The sequence below is a fragment of the Mastacembelus armatus genome, chromosome 7 (genome assembly GCF_900324485.2).
Source record: "Mastacembelus armatus chromosome 7, fMasArm1.2, whole genome shotgun sequence".
Lineage (NCBI taxonomy): Eukaryota > Metazoa > Chordata > Actinopteri > Synbranchiformes > Mastacembelidae > Mastacembelus > Mastacembelus armatus.
Genome location: NC_046639.1, coordinates 1,557,060 through 1,579,660, shown reverse-complemented (window position 1 = coordinate 1,579,660; position 22,601 = coordinate 1,557,060). Strand labels below are relative to the sequence as shown.

General features: G+C 42.4%; 3 protein-coding genes across 3 annotated transcripts; 1 reads left to right on the top strand and 2 right to left on the bottom strand.

The window, feature by feature from the left end:
• Positions 1–2,890: 2,890 nt before the first annotated feature.
• Positions 2,891–13,448, top strand: LOC113145516 (immunoglobulin superfamily member 1). Its single transcript, XM_026332342.2, has 19 exons — positions 2,891–3,031; positions 3,139–3,174; positions 4,283–4,330; positions 4,892–5,176; positions 5,278–5,550; positions 5,669–5,956; positions 6,112–6,375; positions 8,545–8,835; positions 8,972–9,244; positions 9,390–9,659; positions 9,779–10,075; positions 10,746–11,018; positions 11,107–11,221; positions 11,305–11,462; positions 11,555–11,656; positions 12,036–12,104; positions 12,309–12,374; positions 12,695–12,760; positions 12,862–13,448. Exons 1-19 carry the CDS (start codon positions 3,001–3,003, stop codon positions 12,924–12,926), a joined length of 3,270 nt encoding a protein of 1,089 aa, XP_026188127.1. The 5' UTR covers positions 2,891–3,000; the 3' UTR covers positions 12,927–13,448.
• On the bottom strand, positions 12,504–16,765 carry apobec2b (apolipoprotein B mRNA editing enzyme, catalytic polypeptide-like 2b). The gene is made up of 4 exons (XM_026332379.2): positions 15,933–16,765; positions 14,914–15,094; positions 13,667–14,018; positions 12,504–13,579 (listed from the first exon to the last, which is right to left on the bottom strand). The coding sequence occupies exons 1-3, from the start codon at positions 16,289–16,291 to the stop codon at positions 13,677–13,679; spliced, it is 882 nt and encodes a 293-aa protein (XP_026188164.1). The 5' UTR covers positions 16,292–16,765; the 3' UTR covers positions 12,504–13,579; positions 13,667–13,676.
• Positions 16,766–18,170: 1,405 nt separating this feature from the next.
• On the bottom strand, positions 18,171–22,232 carry LOC113145523 (zinc finger BED domain-containing protein 4). The gene is made up of 5 exons (XM_026332350.1): positions 21,548–22,232; positions 21,016–21,267; positions 20,624–20,883; positions 19,935–20,535; positions 18,171–19,670 (listed from the first exon to the last, which is right to left on the bottom strand). The coding sequence occupies exons 1-5, from the start codon at positions 21,695–21,697 to the stop codon at positions 18,828–18,830; spliced, it is 2,106 nt and encodes a 701-aa protein (XP_026188135.1). The 5' UTR covers positions 21,698–22,232; the 3' UTR covers positions 18,171–18,827.
• Positions 22,233–22,601: the final 369 nt, after the last annotated feature.

The following is a 22,601-nucleotide window of genomic DNA, read 5'->3' as shown; positions in this document are numbered from 1 at the left end:
ATTTACCATGTTTTACTGCCTGTCCATCTGATGTTTGTTACATTATACAGTCTATATGTACTACGCCATAAAAAGGTAAATCAGTAGACATGTTATTTTAATGACAGCGTGAATGTTTAATAAATTATTATATGATATAAGAAATTAATGATACTTTGTGATGCTTGCAGTAAATTGCTATGCATGGTGTTGGGCTAGATAAAACTTTAAGGTGTATAGGACAGATAAAAAAAAAAAAACAGCACATGCAAAAGTGTATTTATTGCATGTGTAATAAAAAATGAAGTAAACTTCTCAACCAAAAGCTCTTCTCTGCAGTGCTCCTGTACTTGCTGCCCCAAACTTCACTCGTCCATTTAAGTTAGAGGTGGACGCTGGTGCTCTCGGAGCAGGTGCAGTACTCCTACAAGAGGGTGATGCTGGCATAGACCATCCAATAATCTGTTATTTCTCAAAAAAGTTCAAGAAACACCAGCTACATTACAGCACCACTGAAAAAGAGGCCTTAGCCTTGTTATTAGCCTTACAACACTCTGAGGTAAATACTGGGTCCAGTCCTGTGCCGACAGTCATTTGCTCTGACCACAACCCTCTCGTGTTCTTGACTCGGATGCAAAACAGCAACAATCGTCTCATGCGCTGGTCATTATTACTTCAAGACTACAATATTGAAATTTGTTACAAAAAGGGTTTAGACAACATTATGGCAGATGCTCTGTCGAGAGGTTAAGAAAAGATCAAACATTTTCTTAGGGGGAAAATGTTTGACTTTTTATTTTTAGGGGGGGGGGGGGGTGTTATGACCCTGGGTCATTATGTGTGAGGTTTTGTTGTGATTTGTGTGTTGTTAGCTCTCTCCTCCCCAGTTCTTGGTGTGTGTGTGTGTGTGTGTGTATGTGAGAGAGAGGAAGGAGTGGGAGTGGAGTCTAGGTAGATCCATGAGATTGGTCCATTCAAACTGGATTGATGTTCCTGGATTGGTCCAGCCCTTCCGGGAAGACTATAAGAAGCTTCCACTGACTGCAGCCAGGAAGCTCTTCTCCATCTCTGCCACTCTCAAACCAGCAGTCTTTGTGGAACTCTGTATTTGTGAAAAGCCTAACATTGTGTGGAACAAACTGTCAGTAAGAAAGAACTTTGACTTTAATTGCACTGTAAATATTGAGCACTAAATACTCTTCCCAGTTACTTTTCTTTCGTTTTCTCCTGCTTATGTTAGGAGACCTTTTTGTTGGTTTTGTTTGGTTAGGAAATAGTAGGGCTACTTTAGCGTTTTTGTTTGTTATTTTTGGGCATTGGAGTGTTTGACAGAGAACTATTTGACTTCATTTGGAAAATAAATGGTTTCCTTTGATTGCATTTAGTGGGCTGCTGGATTTATTTGAGAGTGGGAGAGTTTTGGAGAAAAACCCACATCGTGTTATGCCCCGGTATCCCCTAGGCCGGGCGTAACACAGCTGTTTGCGTTCGTAGAGCGACTTCGTTTCTTTGATTGCTGCAGGTATAAAATCAGCTCTTTTTACAAAAGATAACAGTAAGAAATAATATGTCAACATATGCAAAATTATCACCTTTGCCAGTAATAGCAGCTTTTACTTTTCTCCCAGTTGGGCCATCGATCTGACAGAGACCAGTAAGTTACTTTTACCAAGTGCTTTGTAAATGTGAGCGGACTGCAGGGGGCGCTGTCTAAATGAGTGAGACAATATTTCCTCTTGCCGTTTTTAAATGGATAAGACAAATGTGTAAATGTGCTTGAGAAACTGAAGAAGACTATGTGAGGAAACACAACCAGGAACTCTGTCATCAATCAAATTCCTGAATTATGAAACAGTGGCCATAATTGTGGTTTTAATTGCAATTGATTTGTTTTCTCTTTGACTCCTGTGGAAAGTATTTCTCTCTGAAGTTAAAAAAAATAGAATAGAGCCTTCATGACATTTGGCTGATTTGTTTCTGTGCAGCTCTATAATAACTTGTTTTATTATACTGGCGTCTTTCTGTATTTCTAAGTAGGCAGGTATTATTTGTTTCATTTTCAGGCAAGAAAAATGTTGTCACCTTTTTGTTGACTGTCACATCTGCAAAAACATCAGTACCAACAGTTGCACTTTGTCAGAGAGGCGGTGTAATACTGACACCTCATGGAGAGCATGACGAGACAAAGCCACAGGCTGATTAACAGGAATCTTCACAAACAGAACTCATAGGTATGATCAATCAGAGCCTAATGACTCCTGAACTGACTATTCTGACAGTGTGTAACATTATTTTTTACATAATCTTGAAATGTGTGTGTGTCTGAGTTTCAGGGATACATTTCTTGTGAATAAATTTCTTTCATTTGCATATCTGAGTTGTGGTTTTCAGCTGAAGCCTAAAAGGACGTCATGACGGTTGAGGTTTAGGTGTTAAAAACCTGTAGCTCATGTTTAAAAAATGTCTAAAATGAAAGTTTTCAGAAACAGCTGAATTTTAGTTCTGCTTTTAAATTCTGTTATTGCTGAAATATCAGTGTCAACTCGAATCTCAAATAAAGATTAATATCTGCTTAAAACTTAACCAAACGGTACAATAGGTATTTTAGACATGTTTATTATACAGTGACTCTTTCAAATGCCCAACTCCTGTTTCATACATACAATGTATTTCATACACTAAGCAATAAAACATTGTTTGCTATAACAAACAGTAGCAGTTCTTCTCAGCATATTCACATTTGTTGCAAGTTGTTTCAATTCCTAAAATACTTTTCACTTTTCAGCAGAAATCGGCAACTCAAATTCATTTAGCGAACACAAACATCTGAGTGTGGTTGGCCAACACATTTCCTGTTTAAAAAAAAAAAGATGTCAGTCAGACAGGAAAGCTGCAGTCCTGAGGTAAGTTTGTCATATACGCCCATCTAGTCTGCCTTTTATTTCCTCAGCTGAACTTCACTACAAAGCACATATATGACTCAACTCAGCAGCACGGCCTCTTTGTGCAGCTCAACGGAAAATGTGGCTGATTAAGGTCTTCGGCCTTATATGTAAGTTTGTAGTCGGTCATGTTATTATTTTTTGTTACGCATTAAAGAATATTTTCATGTTTTAATTATGATTCTCACTGAGCATTCGTCGTTATTTGATGTTACAGGTTTCACTGCTGTCTGTGCAGCTGAGGATCCTGACGGTAAGACACATGCTCGACACACCGACACGCCATAAGAAAGTATTTTCTGTCAAACGCACTGATTTGAAATTAAATGTAGTTTTAATTTTAATTATTAGGAACAAGCAGCTGGATGAAAAAACATCAGTTACATTTTTGTCGTAACCCAAAACACAGGGCAAATATCAAATATTTAAATATTAGTTTTTACATTTAACTTTAAATAGTTTAAATGCAGCCGTGTGTGTCGGACAGGACAAAGGTTTAGAAAGTAGGACCTGGGTGAAGCTAATATGAGGAACATGAAGTACTTTGTTGTCATGAATGTGGAAGTTCCTACATTTTGATGTCTACTAATGAATAATCATATTTGGTTATTCTGTAATGAGAACTCTGGTGTTTTTACATGGTTATGGTCTTGTTTTAGCACCTGGATCAATGTGTAGTGTGTGTGATATCACACCTGGTTACATTACTGTAATACAAGTAATAGCCCTGCAGTGTGTGGTACCTTTAAATAATGTTCATTTTTTAGGAAGTGTATGAGACAGTAGTTCATTATTGCGTCGTGCAGGTCGGCGCTGAGTTTTGTTGGTTTTCTCTCGTGTCCCTCTAACGTTGACATTTTGATCCCTGCATGTCTCAGCTCTGTCAAAATGATTTGATGCTGCATTAATTAGGTGTGAATTCAACAGAACGTCCACCTGTAAGGTGGTTTCATACATGAAGCATCAGTTCATTTAGGATTCTGATTAACTAGGATTTTTATTCTGTTTGGTTATTTATTTATTTATTTATTTTACTTAATTGATTGTTTTCCTATGAAATGTAAAAAAAAAAGTGACAACTTATTTAAATAGCTTTTTTAAAAATTGGACAGGCAGCCCAACATCCAGCTCAGTTTGCTCTCACACATAACAAACACCAGAAATACATTTTTTCACTCAAGAAGCAGGAACTCCTGAATATTTGACATATTTTTGCCTGAGAAGTGACTAAAATGATCAATTGATAATCAAAATAGTGCTTCTGTTCATTGAATAATTGATTAAATTGTATAGTTACAAGATTATTTTTAAGCCTATGATGTGTTTTCTGATCTAAAGTCCATACTTCTTCTCTCCTCCAGAATTTACTGCTGTGTACAATGATATTTTTACATCCACCCCCATGCCAGGTGAGATTTCCACCTCAGATATTGTGCTATAAATAGAAATCTAAAACAAGAATGATCATGCAAGAGATTGACTTTAAATATGCTGCTGCATGTTTTAAACCAATCCTAAGAAAATGTACTAAAAGTCCATTTGTACATCGAGGCATTGCACCAGTTTTGGATGGTAAAATCTCAAACTAGGGTGAGACCTGAAAAATTTGACTATGTGTAATTACAAGCAAATAATGTCTCTGTTGAATGCAAGAGATCAAATCAACATGGGCGTTGCCAAAACAGTTTTAACGGTCTGTGCAGGCTTATATTTAGATAGCATGATTACTGCAGCTTACCTTTTAGAATACTCTAGTTAAAATGGGCAAAATAAAACGGACCAGAGCTTGATATAATATAGAGTGTTAACTATATATTCATTTTATTTATCAATATGATGCATTTTTAAGTAAATGACTCGTTTTTAAAAGATCAGTTGTGTTTGTTTTAACTCTATATACTGAACAGCTGTTTCAGACTGTATTTTTTATTATATGACTGCAATCAATAATATATCAAATAATCTTCCAGCGCTTCCTGTACCATCACTGCAGCTACAGTCAAAGTGGTTGGAGGTGTTCCCCTCTGAGAAAGTGAAATTCATTTGTAATGTCAGTCGCAGCTCTGACTGGAACATCAACTGGATCAAAGATGGACAACCAATAAAAGAGCCGAATTTATCTTTGTCTGCTGAAAAATCAGTGCTCACAATCACTGCAGCGACACAAACGGATTCTGGAAACTATGGCTGTGAAGTTCAACACAAAACAAAGCTCACTAAGACTCTTAGTAACTCACTTCTACTCAAAGTTCATGGTAAGTTCCACTGTGTTTGCCCATGTTTTTGCAGCATATTTAGACAAACCATAATAGGGAATAATGTAAATTCTGTCACTTTCTTTCTTCTTTCCGATTAGGAGATACGCCCAAGCCCACTTTGACCAAAGATTCAAAGTTTGCCTTGATGTTTCCCGGAGAATCTCTCACCTTCACGTGTGCAGTCAGTGATTTCCCTGGAGCAGAATATCTGTGGTATCACAATGGAAAGGAAATTCCACAATCAGCTAAAAATACTTACACCATAGATTCCTTATCTCATTCTAGCAGTGGACAATACCACTGCAAAGCCAAAAGAGGTGACGTCCCATTCTCCACACAGGAGAGTGAAAAGATATCTCTGCAGATCACCGGTGAGCACTGTACCAATTATGACCATTCATGTTCATATACGTGAACCTGTGAGCATTTTGGATACTCTCACCTGTGACTTCTCTGCTGCAAGTCATTTTTTATCATTCATGTTCTCAGATCCACCGACACCATCCCTGAAGCTGCTCTCTTCCTGGCTTGACGTGTTCGAAGATGAGACAGTACAATTTAGCTGCAAAGCTGACAGCGAGGACTGGATGTTCGAGTGGTACCAAAATCAAACAAAACTCCAGGAGAATCCAGACCTGAGCCTGGATGTAGACGGATCATTTCTCAACATCACTGCCATCCCTCAGCGCCATCAAGGAGTCTATGCTTGCAAAGCTCGCCACAAATCCAGAAAAGTCAGCTCTGAATTTAGCAACACACTTAGTGTCTCAGTTTATGGTGAGCTGCTCTGCCTCTGTAAAGATCAACTTTATTAAAAATGACTGTGCATTAAGCTGCACAAGTATAGATTTACATAAAGTGCCCACTGAATGACCATTTGCACTGGTGCAGATTGTGGCTGTAATAATGTGGCAACTGCCTTTGTGTTTTAGGAAACACACCCAAACCGACACTGAAGAAGGATTATGGCTATAACGTGATGTATGTTGGAGAGAGGGTACGGTTCACTTGTACCGTTGACGTGGCCTCGGGCTGGACCTATCAGTGGTACAAAGATGGAAAGGAGCTTTCTTACACAACCAAAAACATCACCATTCCTCTGGGCCTGTCTGACGGAGGGAAATATTCGTGCAAGGCCGCCAGAGGTGCAACAACCTTAACAGGCTCCAGTGAGGAAATACCACTCGAGGTTCATGGTAGGTAAAAATATATATATATATATATATATAATTCAAAACATTAGACCTAAATTAATGTACAGCTGTAAAGGTGTGAATTTGTTTTATATAAATGTGTTGCCATGAACATGTTAAAACCCTCGAAGTTTATTTGAGTTCAGTGAAATAATATTTTAAGAGCATCTTGCTTCCGTTGCTTCTGTTGAAACAGGATGTTGTGGTGTGGCATAATGCACAGAGGGATACAGCAACTAACAACTGAGCAGCACACGTGTGTAGCTCCGGGAAGTCGGTTAAGGACAAGGTGTTTTTGGTTTTGGAAGGGTAGAAGTGCTGGTAAAGTCTGCAGACTTGGAAAAGCTCAGAATCACTCAGTGTAAGAGTTTACACATGACACTGATTTCATGTTTGTTTTAAGCCTTAAAAGTTTGACTGGGTCTAATTTTATCTTGATGGTGTTTAGTTGTTGTGAATGTTGCAGCTTTGGTGTTGATGCATAGTGGATCCACTGTCTGGTAAACACGATGACGAAAGACGAAAAACCAAACAACCAATCGATTAGTGGAGTGAAACTGAATCTCCATCTGTTTTTAACAATTTATTAATTGTTTGTCTTTTTCTCTGCGAAACAAAAAGATTAAAGATGATTCATTTTCTTCCACTTATCTGGGCCCGGGTCGTGGGGGCAGTAGGCTAGCAGGGATGCCCAGACTTTCTTTTCCCTGGACACTTCCTGCAGCTCTTCTGGGGGACACTGAGAGACATAGACTCTCCAGAGTGTCCTGGGTCTTCCCCGGGGCCTCTTCCCAGTTGGAAGAGGCCCAGAACACCTCCCCAGGGAGGTCTGGGTGACCGAGTTCCTCACCCTATCTCTAAGGGAGCACCCGGCCACCCTGCGGAGTAAATTCATTTCAGCCCCTTGTATCCAAGATCTTGTCCTTTCGGTCATGACCCAGACCCAATCTTCGGATCTGTTTTTCCCTCACTCATGAACAAGATCCCAAGATACTCCACCAGAGACAGAATCTCTCCCCTGATCTGAAGATGGCAAGCCACCATGGCCTTGGACTTGAAGGTGCTGATTCTCATCCCAGCTGCTTCACATTCATTTGCAAACCACCCCAGTGCAGACTGAAGGTCCTGGCTCGATGGAGCAAACAGGCTGACATTATCTGCAAAAAGCAGAGATGAAATCCTGTAGTCCCCGAACTGGACTCCCTCCAGTCCCTGACCGTGCCTAGAAATTCTGTCCATAAAACTTGTGAAGAGAACCGGTGACAAAGGGCAGACCTGCCAAAGTCCAACATGCACTGGGAACAGGTCTGCCTTACTGCCAACAACACGAACCAAACTCCTGCTCCAGCTGCACAGAGACCGGATAGTCCTTAGCAAAGGGGGAGATCTGAAGGTCCGTTTTCCATTAATTTCTTTTTTGGTCATCATCTTTTACAATACTGTATTTTATAATACTGTAAAACATGACGGCCAAGTGTTTAAATGGAAATCCTACCTTTTCTATGTCGCCTCTGTAAAACGTAGCCAAACTTTGTTCATAGCATCCCTCAGTTCGGGGCAGCGTTTCTCTTTTGCAGGTGTTTTGGCCGCTGCGGCGCCTTTGCCCTTGTCGGCCACCGTAGCATCCCTTACCTCCGGTGTCCATCACCGGGTTCGGGGATTGCCGCAACGACATGCACGAGAGACCTTAGGACCTCAGCTCCGAGCTGCTGAGTCGACAACAGAGGTGGAGGACATGGTCCATTCGGACTCCATGTCCCCAACCTCCCTCGGGATCTGGTTGAAGCTCTCTCGGAAGTATGAGTTGAAGACCTCTTTGACAGACCAGGAACGGTTCAGTGGTTCCTTATGAAGAAGAGGAAAACATGGACCGTAACGTCGCCCGCTACAGCGAAGCCGGGGCCCCACCCTGGAGCCAGGCCTGGGGGTCGAAGGCGAGCGCTTGGGGGCTTGGTCTCCCCCCATGTGGCCCAGCTGAGCAAAGCCCGAAACGGCGATGTGGGGCTGTCCTTCTGTGGGCCCACCACCCGCAGGAGGATCCATAAGGGGCCGGTGCATTGTGGTCGAAGGCGGGGGGCCTCAGAGACCTGATCCCTGAACGATAACATTTAACTGATTAATCAGAAACAGGTGATAGTAAAGTCACTAATGTGTGTTTCTCCGTCTCTTTAGAAATCCCTGTTCCATCTCTGAAGCAGATCACCCTGTGGTTGGATGTGTTTCCAACTGAGGGAGTAAAGCTCAGCTGCGGGATGAATAGCGGTTCTGGCTGGACGTATACGTGGTACAGAGACGACAAGAAGGTCGCCAGTGGTGAGACTGTGTCTTTTGACTCGAATGGAGCTACACTTTCCATCGGCTCTGCTTCAGCTGAACGTGCAGGACAGTATAAGTGTAAGGGACACCTCCAGGACAGGTCTGTCGTCAGCAGCTTCAGCTCTGGACTCAAACTCACAGTGTATGGTGAGTTTTCTTTTCTTATACCTACATCAAAACAAACATTAGAGAATCTGGGACAGAGGATGTTTTTTTTCAGCTGGGGGGTTGGGCGTTCTCTTCATAGCACATTTGGCAACGGCATATTTACCTTCCCTTATAGGTGTGAAACCCACTGCCAGCCTGACAAGAGACCCAGACTACACCATGATGTTCCTGGGGGAACCAGTCACCTTTAGATGTCACGTTAACGTCTCCTCTGGATGGGAGTACCTGTGGTACAAAGATAACAATCAACTTAACCTACCTGACAACATTTATCAAATCAGCTCCGTTGAACTAAAACACAGTGGAACATATAGATGCCAAGCAAAAAGAGGCAGCCGTCAAGCCTTCCAGACTGATTCTAGTAGGACTATGGACCTTCAAGTTCAAAGTGAGTCCCTTTTGACTTCCTCTAAATATTTATTTATGGCATTTTCTGTTTCTGCAGCACATCGGCTCAGATGTTTTCTCAGTTGTTGGACAGATCCTATGCCATAATACACACAGATAACATTTCTTTTGCTTTGTGTGTGTAGAGACGACACCTAAGCCCTCCATAACTCAGCAGCCTGACGCTAAGACGGTGTACGTTGGAGAGTTGGTGTCCTTCGATTGCAAAGTTGAAATCTCATCTGGCTGGACGTATCACTGGTTCAAAGATGAAAAATCACTGGCTCACCACAGCGGGCGTCTAGACCTCCAAGATGCCGATTTGATGAAAAGTGGGAGCTACAAGTGCATGGCCACAAGAGACAAAACCAAATACAATACAACACACAGCGATAGTCGGGTCTTGAACATAGTCGGTGAGTCAAAGAGACATTGTTAGAGCAATAATCCTGTTTCAGCTGCAGTCAAACCATATCTCAAGATATTACCTAGGAAATCCTGAAGTTGCTAAGGTGTCTGTTTTGGTTGTTTTTAGAAATCCCTTTTCCATCTCTGAAGCAAAGCACCAAGTGGTTGGATGTGTTCCCCACTGAGGCTGTGAAGCTGAACTGTGGGATGCAGGGCAGTTCTGACTGGACGTACACATGGTACAAAGATGGACAGGAGATCCAGGCTGGTGCTGCTGTGTCTTTTGACCCAGATCATACTACTCTTTCCATCAGTTCTGCTTCAGCTTTACATCATGGACAATACACCTGCACAGGAAAACTCAAATTCAAGGGCAGATCTGTCAAGAGTGGCTTCAGCTCTGGACTGAAACTCCATGTTTACGGTGAGATTTACCTTCTTATTTGACTAAATTCTTTAGATTCTATTTAAAAATCACCTGTTTGCTTGTACCCCTGGGAGAGGTCGTAGGTGGGAGCTATAATGAGCAAAAACTGAAGACTGGAGGAAGTGGCAAACAGCTAAATCACAAATTGTTGTTTTAATGTTTTAGTGCAGGGGGAACATGTTAAATATGGAGTCTTAATGGTGCATCTATAGTTTCCCTCTCCCTCCAGTCTGTATGCTAAGTTAACTGGCTGTGACTTATTGCATGTCCACGGTGGGTTAGTGGTTAGCTCTGTTGCCTCACATCAAGAAGGTTCCTGGTCTGAAACCCATCAGGGGCCTTTCTGTGTGGAGTCTGCATGTTCTCCCTGTGCTTGTGTGGGTTTTCTCCAGGTACTCTGGTTTCCTCCCACAGTCCAAAAACATGTATGTCAGGTTGATTGGTGACTCTAAATTGCCCATAGGAGTGAGTGTGTGAGGTTGTTGGTCTCTATGTGGCCCTGTGATGGACTGGGGACCTGTCCAGGGGTCCAGATGATGGATGGGAGAAACACTCCCTTTTTTCATATCAAAACAGCAACGTAAAGCATCTAGTTCATTATGAGCTTCTCACACTTTACTGTTTATTGTGATACATTCAAATACATTTCATTTTTATTTCTCCCCAGACGCAAAACCCAAAGTCACACTGATGCGGACACCTGCGGATGAACTGATGCACACTGGAGATCTAGTCTCCTTCAGCTGTCACGTTAATATTTCTTCTGGATGGGAATACCTGTGGTACAAAGGTGACCATCCACTCACCGTGTCAGGAAACAATTACATCATCAGCTCTGCTGTGACAGCAGACACTGGCTCCTATACATGTGCAGTTAAAAGAGGAAAAAATACAGTTTTCAAATCAAGCAAGAGTCAACCTGTAAAAATCCAAATTGAAGGTAAGTTTTAGTTGACTCCCTCTTTACACTTTACTTTTTGTAAACATATTGAATATTTCCATGACAGTTTGGACTGTGTTTGCCACAGAGCGCCCACAGGCCAAAATAGTCCTGTTAACTGGTTGGTCGGAGGTTTTCTCCACCGACAGCTTGGTGCTCAAATGTGAGGTGGAGGAATACAAGGACACGTGGAACTACACTTGGTAATACACAACTGCAGCAAAAGCTTTCCAGATGTTTTTACTGTCCTGTGGATTCTTACCTTTGTGAATATTCAAACATTCAGGTTCAAAGAGAGACAAGGTATCAACTCTCCATCTTCTGAGAAATATGTGGTCACGCCCAAGAATGACCCAGAGCAGAGCCAGTACTCCTGCCAGGGTATTCGCAATGAAAGACCGTTTTATTCAAGAAGCAGTGATTCTTTGACGACGAAGAATCTTCGTGAGTATAAGTGAATAATGGAAGTCATGTGTTTGTTCTGTTCTTCAAATATCTTCACTCCTGCTGATTCTTTTTTGATTTTTCATCTGTAGTTTTGAAGAGGAGGGTGCTTCTTTCCATCTCTGGCTGTATCTTCTTTGGCATTATCGCTGTGTTCATCGGGTGCATTGTCCTCAGACTCATCCGCAAACCAGGTGTCACTTTTTTTTTTTTTAACCATTTGATTATGTGAAAAAAACAATGAAGTGATGAATCTATAGAGAACTACTCACTACTCTTAGTTGCCATATTTGGCCACAGCACACAGTCGGTTAAAAAAAACAAGCTAAACAAAGAAACACCAGACCGTTGTGGACGTTGTCCTCAGGAGGAGATGGAGAGCAAAACCAAAAAGAGGCTGAATATTGGAATTGGTAACAGAAACAGCTCCAAATGAATAATGTTGATGATATGTCAGTGTTACTGATGGCTGCTGAGGGTCTATATGAATAATCGCTTCATGACATGTCGCCACCTCAACTTGAAACAAAAGCCACAATGAGGTCACCTGTTATCTTTTTTTTAATCACACAGTTGATGATGATGACAAGACGGAAGAGGCCAACCTGTTTCTGTCCATGGCTCAGCTAAAGAATTGTTCTGGTATGTTGACACCTCTTCTCTTCGCATGTGGTTTTCTATACCATTTTTTCTTACAGCATGCTATTAGCTGTTTTTTTTTTTTTTTTTAGATATTGCACATATTGTATGTGAAACTAAACCATGAAAGTATCAGGTTTCATTCGTGGTCTTAGTTGACCTAGCTGCTGGTGCTCCTGTGCTAAACTTCCTTCCTCCTCCGTGCAGATGCGCCCTGCCCACTGGTTGAGTACATCACCGATGCAGAAATAAATGCATCACCTAAAGCTAAAGGTAAAGAACTTCTAGGGCTGCAATTAGCACTTATCTTTAGGATAAATCTGATTTTCTCAATTATTTGTTTAGTTGATAAAATAAAGTATTATAAAGTCCAGCCTGTTTGACAAACAACTAAACAGAGCATTTTTTTCAAAATTATTTATTTCATTATCACATAAAATTATTGAGTATGTGATTATCATAATAGATGCAGATCATTTTTCAATTGATGAACTAAATGATAAATTTACTTGTTTCTCCTCTGTGTAAGCTTCGTAAAGGTTTCTGTGTGTATCATTCACCGATTGCTTTTTTTAACAACACGCTCTCTGCAGAAGAAGAGAATGGCACAATTTGCAGTGAAACAACACCACTACCCATAACCGTGCAGGAGGAAGAAGGTAACAAAATGATGTTACGAATGTATTTTTGTAGTGAAACATTTTCCCATTTAGACATAACTGATCCATCTTTCTACATGTCGCACCTTTTATCATTCTAGCTGTGAAGACTGCAAGTGATGAAACAGAAGCCAACAACGCTGGGCTGGTTTCCTTCAAACAATAAAGCACTGAAGATGTATTCATGTTACTGTAACATAATCATCATTAACTGAAGGCATGGCCATACATAGCAACAGTCCTTAGTGGTCGTTATGATGAGATATGAAACACGGTGGGATTATTTTACCACCAGTGAGGCTAAATAAATAACTAAATAAATAAAGGTTTGGCATGAGAGGGAAGGCCAAGCTCTGTACAGTGACCATCAGAGACGCAGCTTGTCAGGGGAGTTCTTCACAGAATAACTGGCACCATACTGGTGTTGTTTGTCTTTTTTTTTTTAATCATTATTGTACTAATGAAATGAACGTTAGAGGAAGTGATAAACTTATACTTTCAAACAAAAAGCATCAATAATACACGTTAGCTTTCAACCGCACTGAACATAGCACTTCAGTTCTCTTAGTTTTTTAAGTTTACTGTTGTAAATATTTCACCAAATGATGTTTGTTCTTCTAAAGTGACTGGTTGGATACTGTATGATATATTTATGTAAAATTTAAAGAATCTTTTTGTATCACTATGACATTATCAAAATAAAAATACAAAATGTTAGAGTGAGTGTTCATTCAAAGTAATACTGAAATGCACCATCAGCTGTGACAGCAGGAAACTCGTTCAGGCAGATGGAATCAGTCGTGGGAAGATGTTGTGCACCTGTGACAGTAACAGAAGGAAAACAATCATTCAGACAAGCTTTAAAATCAAGTTACTGACAGAAAAACATGCAGACACAACACTTACTGATTCATATCTACTTGAGGATCTCAGCCAGCTTCTCCACATAGTAGTCATAGTTCTCTTGACAATCCTCCCAGGGTTCAAAGGTCTGGTCCTCCTTCTCCACATACGTCTCCCAGACGTGCAGGAAGTCAGATGGTTTCATCATTCTCAGTTTGCAGCCGGCACTCGCCAGAGCCCGCAGCCCTTCTACTATCTCCGGCTGCTCCCACTCAAAGAGACGGGAGCAGAACATACAGAGATGAAGCTTTTTGTGCTGCTGGAGGATGCTGGCCAGTTTGGCTGCACATGCTGCACAGGGACTGGATGACACATACCATGTGACATCATACCCCTGGGCAGGGTTAGGGAGCACCTGGACAGGAAAGAGGATCCATGGAGGTCAAACATGTAATTCCTAAGGTGGAGCAGGGGAACATGTTCCACCCGAAATATGAAAAATGTAAATTTGTGCTCTTTACTTTGTTGTAAAATGAAATTTTAAAATTAATTAACAACTCAATATGCAAAAATGGCAATTTAGTTTGAATTACCGGTACTTTAATTACAGATTTAAATGAAAGTTAATCCATGTTTCCATATCCTATACTGAGCATTAAATTCTCAGTTGCAAAATGCATTTTCTAAATGCGTGACCTACTGAACAGACCCATTGCAATATTAATTGCATGGCAGCGCGGTGGTTCAGCAATGTCGCCTCACTCAAGAGGCTGTGTAGGTTTGCTCTGTGGACTGTGGCTTTGTCATTAGGTTCATTGGTCACCATTGTCCATAGTTGTGAACTAGAGTGTCTGTCTGTCTCTATGTGTTAACTGTGCAAGTGTTGTGTGAGCATTTGGATTCAGACTGGAGAGGCTACTGCAGATCGAGTTGATTATTTCTTTAAAATCAAAGTATTATAGGTCCAAGCCTATACAATATAAATACAGTTTATATCGATGTACAGTAGCCTCGGTATGGTCTGTAATCCAAGTGCAAGGATTTTAGATATCTGTGAATATCAAATCCAATTCAGTAGTTTTCTCTCTCAAAAATACAACAGCTAGAAGCGCTCTCACATAATCTAACACATATTTTTCAGAAGTTACTTGATCCAAATAACAGAACTTATGTGTCATAAATATTTTTACCTCCCTCCCATCTCAGACTGAAGATTTCTTACCTGATGAAGGTATTGAGCAGACTGCAAACTAGAAAGCAGACTTCCCATAGGGCTGACATGTGTACCGCGATACTACAGTGAGAGTTACCTGTTGAAAGAAGGCCTCTTCAGCATGAGCTGTGGCATGTTCATCCTCCATGTAACCTCTCATTGGCTCTGTGCTGCCTCCTGCTGCATCCACTCTGAAGCACAGCAGGGTTTTGTTCCTCCCTGACGAGTACTCCACGTTCCTGAACTGAAACTTGAAGTAGAACGGGCTCATCTGTTCCCTGGTGAGAGTGGAAGTGACACTTTCTATAAATCCAATGTCAAGTGGACTGTTTTCTGCTCACTGAATGTGACAGCGAGCATTTCACAAAACACTGGTTTGACATTATTTGGGTTTTTGAGGGCATGAAGGTTAGCACAATTAGATTAGCACAAGTGAGAAAATCAGAATGTACCTGTCATTCATGCTTCCAAAGAAATCTGTCCATTTTCATTATAACTGTAATGAGAAATACCTTTCCAGGAGATGATAGCAAGCCCCAGATATAGACTACTCACAGCACAATAAATACAATATTAATGAGGCTACCACTGAGTAAACTGATGTTTCTATAAATATTCTTAGCTTTCAAATCATCCTATAATCCCTAGATCTGGTACAGGCCCTTCATGACTCAGCCACTGTGCAAAACACATGCTGCTCCTGCGTTTTTACTTAATCTCTTGTTATACTGTACATAAATATTCAAATAGATTACATCGATCTCTTATAGCTTTAATATCAAACAGCTAATACCCAAAAGACAGAAACTGGGGAACAGATGCTGGACAGAGTGATAGAGCAGGGCCCAGCATCTGTGTGGGCTTAGTGACTCATCCCTATTCTTACTGCCGGGTTAGCTAGGATGCCAGGTGCAAGTCATTATTATCCTTCCTCACAGAAATCAAGCATAGAATATGCATTAGGAACAATACGGCTTACAGAAAGAAACAAACATGCACTTCGAATACAGAGCAAAACTCCTAAATAACCAAGAGGCTGATGTGTTAAAAAGCTAAACAGGTGTTTAAGTAGGACTGACCCTAATCCTAGTGGCGTGTGTATTAAATGTGACTCACCCTGTGACGATCTCAAAAGGTGGTAACTCTATAGGCTGAAACTCTCCATTTTCTTCACTGTTCGCTGCCTCTGCTGCTGTGGCCCCTTCGCTCTCCCCATTCCTCTTCTCTTCATTCGCCTTGGGCTGCTCGGGGGTCTTCTCTGGGGTCTTCTCTGGGGTCTTCACAACTTTCTCCGGCTTCTTCACAGTTTTCTCTTTCCCTTTCTCCTTTTCTTTGTCCTTCTCGTCATTTGTTTTGTTTTCCACCTTCTTCTCTTTCCTCTTAACACTGACCCGGCTGTTTCTGTCCGCCATGATTTTGTGCAAGTGGCTGAGCAAGAGAGAGTTAGTGTAAGTGGACTGATAACCCCAGTGCATTTACAGAAATAGATCCTATTGTGTGCCCCGGTTGGAGTCACAACATGTGCATGTGTGGCTGGGGCAGGGGGTTGGTGACTCAGTCAACTCGCTTTCCATGCCCCGCTATTAAAAGGTCACAGGACAACACAAGTCTGAGTGTCAGTGAGTTGCATAGAGTGGGTCAAGAATGAACTTACATTTCTTCCAATTACAGTTTATGCTAAGTCAAGAAAGGAAAATACCACATTCTGTGTATAAAAGTACGACTTCAAACACACCGAGTGGTGGCTCTTTAAGCCAGGAGGCTCTAACTGTCAACGGGCCAGCAACAGGCAGGATATTAATAACGATGCTTGGATGTGTTGCCTGTGTGTATGGGGTAACCAACGCTCTCCTGATACTGAATACCACTTTTGTTTGTGCCAACTCTAATGTCCTGCAGCCCATCAGGACTTAGCAAAACAGCAAGGCCAGCTAAAGGGCACCCTAAATAGGCGAAGCCTGGGAGCTAGGCAGTACAAACAAATACAAACACAATATGTAAGCGCACTATTTGCCTGTGTGCTATGAATAAGGGTGCAGGAGTGCAGTGCGGTCCAGCGTGCATGTGCCCGTGAACAATCAATCTATGAAATCATCCTGCATCAATATGGCCCTCTGCTGAGGCCACTGCATGGGGGAGGGGAAAATTGGTTTTGTAAGCATGTGTGTATTTTTGTGTGCATAAGTGTCTATGTGTGGATGGAAAATGGCTTTCTGCACTGCAGATGTAATAACTTGAGGCATAAGGGAGAGGGCGGGAGGGAGGAGGCAGTTCAATTACAATTTCCTCCTCTCCCTCGGTCTCACTCTATGCCAAGTAATTCATTTCAGAAGCAATTACCAACAGGGCTGCAGCCCAGCCTGCTTGTCTAACTCAAATGGATGAGCTGTCACAGTCAAGGGGGGGATGGGGGAGACGTGTTAAGCTGCTACACAAAAACTCACAAACAACACACTCATGGTGATGAGCAAAAACACACTTTTCAAAGATAAACACATTGACACACCCACACAGATATCAAGCAACACATCTAAATCCACAAAGACATCCTGAGGTGATGATCATGAAGATCACAGCACTCTGATAATTATGATCTATGAGGGACATCTCACTGTATTTCACACAGATTAATATACTTCTCTCAATTGGTTCTCAGCAACAACAAAAACAGCAGAGCTACGATGCAGTTGGTGGAAGAGAGTTGTATTTCCGGTGACAGTCCTTACAATCAGATGTTCTGCTATTCCTTTACAGCCACTCATCTTCAAACTAAATGCACTTACACAGTTTGTGCCTTCAAAAGTAGCGTTAAGAGAACAAGAGTCCAGTAGCTACATATACCTGCCACATAATTTAGTGTTGGTTGTGGGGATGTGACTGCTGCGTACCTGCTGACTCAAATTTAACTGTAATGGAATTACATGCAATTACTCTGCATCCCCACGGCGCAGCCCAGATGAACCGAGCAAAAACACCGCAGCATTCAGTTTCTCCTCCAAAGCGATGCCCTACAAAGTGGTTTTAAAATACTTCCACACGGTCAGACAAAGCAAAAGGCTTTTTTATGCCACATGCTCTCATGTTCTGCTCGTCTTGTGGGGCAGAGGCAGGGTCAAACCCATTTCGATTCCTCAAAATTCAGAAGTGGAATTCAAGAAGACATGAAATTGAAAAAAAAAAAAAATAAAGTGCTGATAATGAAAATGAAATGGAATTGACCTCCATTCTGCAGGAGCACACAGGGAGCTATAAAGGACTGACAGAAGGAAATTTAAATGAATTAAAGGTTAAAAAAAAAAAAAAAAAAAAAAAAAAAAAGCATATCTAAATTCTACACTGGCAAAAATGGTGTGTACACATGCATGAGTGCACACACCTGTGTGTTAGGAAACAAAGCTCATTTATTATGATGTCCCAGTAATGAGGAATACATATAGAGAAGAAAAAAAAAAAGAATATGTGTGTGAAATATTGTTTAGCAGCTGATGTCTTCCTTCAAAAACAACATTAAATGAATTAGTTAGAACCTCTGGGGCTACGGTATGTCGGGGAAAATAAGTCATATGCTACACTATGCAATACTTCACTGCTCAGTCAGTGATACAACACTGTTGGAAGATAGAAGAGAAGGGAGAGTTTTATGGTCCTGTGGCTGTCGGCAGACCCTGATCAGACAAAAATAATGTCAAGGTAAACGCTTTAGTATCGACTTGCTTTTAGTCCCTCGATCCACAGCATGTGGTGTCATAGCCTCTAGATGCTGCAGGCTACGTGGTAAACAAACAGAAACACACACCTACTGTGGTCAGAAAAACCCTTCTGACTGGAAACTGAGCCTCAGCTCTGGATTTCTGGGCAATTTGATCTAACTCGTATTAAATGATGTGCAGTGTGAAGTTTCTAGCTCATTTTCCTTAAAAAGAACAGAAGGGAGTATCCAAGAAGTAAGATTACTGCAGGTATAAAACCTACATCAGCTATTTAGTTAAAAGAAATGTCTGACTCATAGCTCTAAGTCCATAATAATGTATAGTTGGCTTTGAGGTAGATGAGCGTCTCCAGGTTCTTTGGTAAAATGCGGCTTCTCTCTGGCCGCAAGCAGCGCCTGGCAGTAGTGAAAATACTTTCCACAACAGTGCCACAAGCAGGTATGGTGAACGCCTTCTTGGCCACTTGGGCAAGCAGAGGAAAGTCAATTGCTTTACGTTGCCAGTAATGCAAAGCCTCCTCATCTGTGGGTTCCTCTCGTAAGTAGACGGCCAATTCCTGCTCTAGACTTTTGGCCTGCGTGGTGGGTCTCTGCTTAATGAAAGAGAACAGCTTGCAAGGCCGAGAAAGTGAGGAGACTGGTGACGGAGCTGGAGCAGGAGGAGTCTGGGATTGAGGGTGCAGGTCTGTGTTGGGGTCTAAGGGGTTAGAGGTTGTGGAATGTTTGGATAACTCCTCTAGGAGAACTTGTCTGTGCCAGTCAGGGTTGCTGCTCCAAGTGAGCTTGAACTGAGGGTCCAGGGTTGTGGCAGTGATGTAGAGGGGGTCTTCCAGGATAGGGGCCAGCCGACGCTCTACAGCCTGGTTAAGGCCCACTTGGAGAGAGGGGCAGCGAGGGGTTGATGTCTCAGAGAGATGCTTACGAATGCCCAGAACACACGGCAGAGCCAAGCTGATGGACACATGTCTGTCTGTCTGTATGTCGCTCTGTCTATCCCCATTCACCATGTCCCAGGCCTCGGTAAAGGGCTCTAATGTGTCAGTGAGCTCCCTCAGCAGGGCTCTCTCTGACCCATCCAGAGCCAGCTCCCCTGGACCACTCATCTCCTCCAGGAACTCCACTGAGTCCAGCAGCCGCCGAAGCACCTGCGTTAAAAACCAAACAAGACAATGAACCTTTTTTAAACTCCCGCGAAGATTTTTTTCCTCTCTCCCATACATTATAATAACAACTACTAAATTATTATACTCCACATGCTTAACAGCTACAAATTGTGACTGACACTACAATAAAACAAAAAATATAACTGATGTGATATGTTTTGAAATTGCTGTTATACATAACTATTCTCCTAAAACTTCACGACACTAATTAGTGTATTTACAGACAAATATTTGAACATTACTTACCTTAAGCTGAGCAGCCCAGTCTCTTACTGCAAAAGGGGTATTTCCTGGTCCTCCCATCATTAACGCAGGACCATCAAAGACCTGGTTGAGCTTTTCAGGTGGGACAGCAGAGGTAATATAGTTGTAAAAACAGGCAGCCTTGGCCAGTGTGGAGGAGAGCTGTGGACAGGAGCGTAACCCCTCTCTCACGCACTGTTCAAGCGACCGAGAGAAACAGTCTACCCGGCACACACCCAGACCCTGTTCCCACGAGTCCTCCCATTCTCCTTCATCGCCCTCATCTCCATGGCCATTCCTGATCCCTTCGTCCACATCATTACCATTGTCCGCTTCATCTTCATCATCATCCTCTTGCATGCTGCTTAGAGGAAATGACACCAGGAAACCAGGAAGACAACATGGCTTTCCGGCTGCTGTTGCCAGGAAAGGATCCGCAACAACTCGAAATGCTCTCCCTGACACGCCGTGAGAGTGACATACTTCATCAAAATCTGACAGCACACGATTCCCAGAGCTGCCACCAGTCAGGGGAAGGCACGCCAGGAGAGCCGAGCGCATCTGCCAGTCAGATGTAAGAAAATGGCAGGTGACACCGAGGTACCTGCGGAGAAAGAGAGAAGGGGGCTCATCGGAGAGGGAATCAAACCAAGTGGGAATCGTGCTGTGCCTGGTTTATTTTATCTCCTTACCCTGATGTGGTTCCAGACACACCCCTCCATAGATCCAGGCTGAGACTGAGAGTGTGCGCCGAGGCCAGGGCCTGTCGGGTAGCCAGCTGGGCCTGGTAGGCATAAGCTGGGAGAAGCTGGGTCTGGATGTAATGCTGGGGCTCTGGAGTGTAACGTGGCTCCAGGAGCTGGAGCAGCTCTCTGAAGCCCTGATTTTCCACTATGGATACTGGCTGCAGATCACGCACAATCATCTTAGCTATGGCCTCAGAGATCAAAACCTGTGGTGACAAAAAAGAATGACACTCATGAAAGCAGATGAATCCGTTGCACTGCCTCAATAAACAATGTCAATTTTAGAAATAGTACGCCAGATATTCGCATCTCAGGGGGTGATGGACTGTACCGCACACCTGACGTGGATCATGTCTGTCAAACTTGGTCACCCCTCCTCCGGAGCCTCCTCCCGTACTTCCTTCTAGAGTTCCCATTCCTCCAACTCCTCCTCCTCCTCCTCCTCCTCCTCCCACTCCAGCACTGATGGGAAGAGTGTAGCGACTGTTTCCTCCATTGGCATTGAAAGTGTGCAGGGAACCAGAGGAGTAACCCTCTCTCTTCATATCCTTCCTTTTCACAAAGTCATCATACATAGCCTGGTGCTTCCGCTGAATGGGAGAGACAGAAAAGCACAGCAATGACTGACAGGTGCAAGGTTCCAGTGTGTGGGGGCAGATATAATATGCTATAAGTAAATACCCCACCACCCCCCTCAGAGAAGCAACAGACTGCCTGTCCAGTTGGGTTCATAGAGCTGCCACAGAGTAACACAGGCGACATAAAGACATCCAGTGAAGTAACCTGTGTCCAGTGATGCTGCTGGAATCAAACAGAGGTGCAGACGAGTCGCCCTTTCTGTTAACAAGCAGACACAAAACATTTCTTTACCTTGAGATGCGTTACGAAGTTAGACGTGACACTCCGCTTCGCCTGTATTCGGGTACCACAAGCCTTGCAGTTTGACTCGATTTTGCCATTTTCCCCTTCAAAGACAATGTTAAAGTAATCCAGAATAGACACCTTCGAAACTGACGCCATTAGAGCCAACAGCTCCTGTGCTCCGGAGATAAAATCAACTTGCGACCAAGGGCAACGTGAGTCTGAGGTATCAATCTCAGCTCGCCTCTAATCATGAGCGCAGGCCAGCGTGTTTACTTCCCGAGCCCTGATCGCACCTCAACAAATGTTGCTTTCGGCTGCGCAGACAAAAGAAAATTCAATTTGAGGCAACAGTGTTGCGTCGCTCGCACGTCCGAAACCGGCTACAATCGGGCTACGGAGGCTGCTGCTGCTGCTGCGGGTGTCTGGAAACATCAATAATATAACATCCGTTGTTTCTGCGCTCTCGTCTGTCGATCGGACGCCAAGTGAAGGGGAGTCACAGCAGCGTGTTTCATGGAGCTGTGCAGACAGTATTATAATTGGACCAGGAAGTACACACAATAAACGGGAGTTTCGTTCCCCATTTCGACAGTTCTCGGTAATGTTCGGCTGCTTGGATCCGAGGGTGGCGACGCTCCTTCAAATTTTTGTAATTATGCGCAATTCGCTTTCCCGGTGGTTTTCCAATAGGATCCGACGGATTCAGACGGGGATTTAGCTATTGGGAATAGAATAAATTATAATTATGTCGAAATAGTTGTTCTCAAAATTACATTATTCCTTTTCTTAAAAAAAAAAACTGAACAAAAAACAATTAGGTACCACTCCCGAAAAAGAAATCATTTATAAAGAGTTTAAAAATTCTAATTAATTCTTTTATAAACATAAATCAAGAATAAATCATTTTCAATGCTTTGCAAACAGTTAGAAACCATTAATAAGAATAGTTAGATTGCCAAGTCAATGAAAATAAGACGGAGTCTCGCTATATTCCTGAGATGATGAAAAGATGTCTTGCAGAGATGTTCTTAAAGATTAGCCTTAAAGATTGGACCATATA